The following is a 2,264-nucleotide window of genomic DNA, read 5'->3' on the forward strand; positions in this document are numbered from 1 at the left end:
GGCTGGGGATTCGAACCCGCCACCTTAGGTGTACGTGGCTGGCGCCTTAGCCGGTTGAGCCACAGGCGCCGAGCCACTTGTGGAATATTCTAATGTTGCTCTTTTAGAACTTACTATAAAACAGAGAAAGAAGGAATTATACAATGTATTTGTCAAGATTTAAAGAAAATAAATTTGGCTCGGCACCTGTGGCTCAAGTAGCTAAGGTGCCAGCCATATACCCCCAAGGTGGCAGGTTCAAATCCAGCCCTGGCCTGCCAAACAACAATGACAGCTACAACCAAAAACTAGCCAGGTGTTGTGGCGGGCACCTGTGGTCACAGCTACTTGGGAGGCTGAGGCAGGAGACTTGCTTGAGCCCAGGAGTTGGAGATTGCTGTGAGCTGTGATGCCGTTGCACTCTACCTAGGGGGATAGCTTGAGGCTCTGTCTCAAAAAAAAAAAAAAAGAAAAGAAAATGAATTCAATTTTAAATGATAAGAAACATTTTAATTGTATCTAGCTGAAGTTACAAGCATATACTACACATAAATTTTATTACACAAAAGTCAGTGGTATATTTTATATATATATTTTTACATATAATATATATTTTGAACTACATCAAAACAATTACATTGTTGTAAAAGTTTCCGATCAAACAAAAATTAATGACTTAATGGTGAATAACAATACTATCCTAAACAAGAAAGGATACACTTCATAACCCCTTCCCCCCACTTTTGGCACAAATTAAATATACGAGACAAGACTATCAAGTTAACATCAGATGTTCTCCCTGTTCTTCAATTGACATTGATTGCATATACTTATTTAGTAAATCTTCTTCCTTTTTTTCTTCACTCATGTATGAGTCACAACCATTTGAAGAAACTGAAGGAAAAATAAAGAGTTTATAATGTCTGTTTTGGAAATAAAGTTTTAAGAACAACTTTCAAAATGATCTAGGTTATTAATAAGCCTGTAGCAAAAACAAATTTTCAAGACTCTCAGTCACCTCCACATTCCCCAAACTTCTAACTCTTTAAAAGAAGATATGCACAAGGCCAGGCATAGTGGCTCATGCCTGTAATCCTAGTACTTTGGACAGGGTGTGGGGGGAGGGTAGGGACAGAGGGATTCTTTCTTTCTTTCTTTTTTTTGAGGTAGAGTCTCAAGCTGTTTCCCTGGGTAGAGTACCATGGCATCATAGCTCACAGCAACCTCCAACTCTTGGGCTCACTCGATCAATCCTCTTCCCTCAGTTGTTCTATTTTTAGTAGAGACAGGGTCTTGCTTTTGCTCGGGCTGGTCTTGAACCCGTGAGCTCAAGCAATCCATTCACCTTGGCCTCCCAGAGTGCTAGGATTACAGGAGCCACCACGCCCAGCCCAGAAGGACTTCTTGAGGCCAAGAGTTTGAGACCAGCCTGAGCAGGAGGAAGACCCTGTCTCCACAAAAAATGGAAAAGTTAGCTGGGCATGGTGGCATGCACCTGTACTCCCAGCTACTCAGAGGAGGCAGAGGCTGAGGCAGGAGAATTGCTTGAGCCCTGGAGGTTGATGTTGTAATGAGCTATGACAATGTCACCACACTCTAGCAAGATGGTGTCTCAAAAATAAATAATATATGCAGTACTGTGTTTTAGCCAAGTTGCTTGCTATATAGCAAATTTTCTATTACTATGTTCCTAGCTGATTTTCAATATCTTTTGGTTAGGGCAGTGGTTCTCAACCTTCTTAATGCCGCGAGCCTTTAATACAGTTCCTGTGGGTCACGACAGCGATTTTTGAGAACCGCTGGGTTAGGGGGACATGAAAGCAGTCTGTTACGTATTCACTTATCTCTCCATTTTCCTTTAGTTCTTTTTTATTTCTTCTGTTGAGTACCACAAAGCCTTTTTCCTTACTTGGGCACTTCCTCTAACTGCTCTTTTGGGAAACAGACTTACCTTCTCTGCTACCCTTTCCCTCATTTCTTGGCCAGTCATATTTAGGGCAGACCTGGGTGACACTGTCATACAATGATGGGATATTGATTCAGAAGGCTTAACCTTTCTACTTCCTACCCATGTCCTTAACCACTATAATAATAACTAAGAAATTATTTAACTTAATCCTTTCCACTTTATCAATTTTGAGGAATACTTCTGATTGTCAGTCTTTCTTCCTGTTTTGTTCATTTTGCAGTATTCTATACTGTGGCAGAAGGACCCCTTATGCTGATCCTTCCAAAGTCTGGATTTGTTTGAGTTGCATGAGTTAAATTTTTTTTTTTTTTTTTTT

The 2,264-nt window shown here is 40.5% G+C and overlaps 2 protein-coding genes across 2 annotated transcripts in view; one reads left to right on the forward strand and one right to left on the reverse strand.

Moving 5' to 3' along the window:
- Window positions 1–2,264, forward strand: part of VPS29 (VPS29, retromer complex component) — a 20,590-nt gene that overhangs the window by 13,097 nt on the left and 5,229 nt on the right. The gene's annotated exons all lie outside the window — the stretch shown is intronic.
- Window positions 613–2,264, reverse strand: part of FAM216A (family with sequence similarity 216 member A) — an 11,874-nt gene continuing 10,222 nt past the window's right edge. The window contains exon 7 of the mRNA XM_012809042.2: window positions 613–873. Within this exon, the coding sequence (XP_012664496.1) occupies window positions 755–873 (119 nt within the window). The 3' untranslated portion in view covers window positions 613–754. The remainder of the gene's footprint in view (window positions 874–2,264) is intronic.

Source organism: Otolemur garnettii, unplaced genomic scaffold, assembly GCF_000181295.1.
Source record: "Otolemur garnettii isolate 467f Iridium unplaced genomic scaffold, OtoGar3 scaffold00099, whole genome shotgun sequence".
Lineage (NCBI taxonomy): Eukaryota > Metazoa > Chordata > Mammalia > Primates > Galagidae > Otolemur > Otolemur garnettii.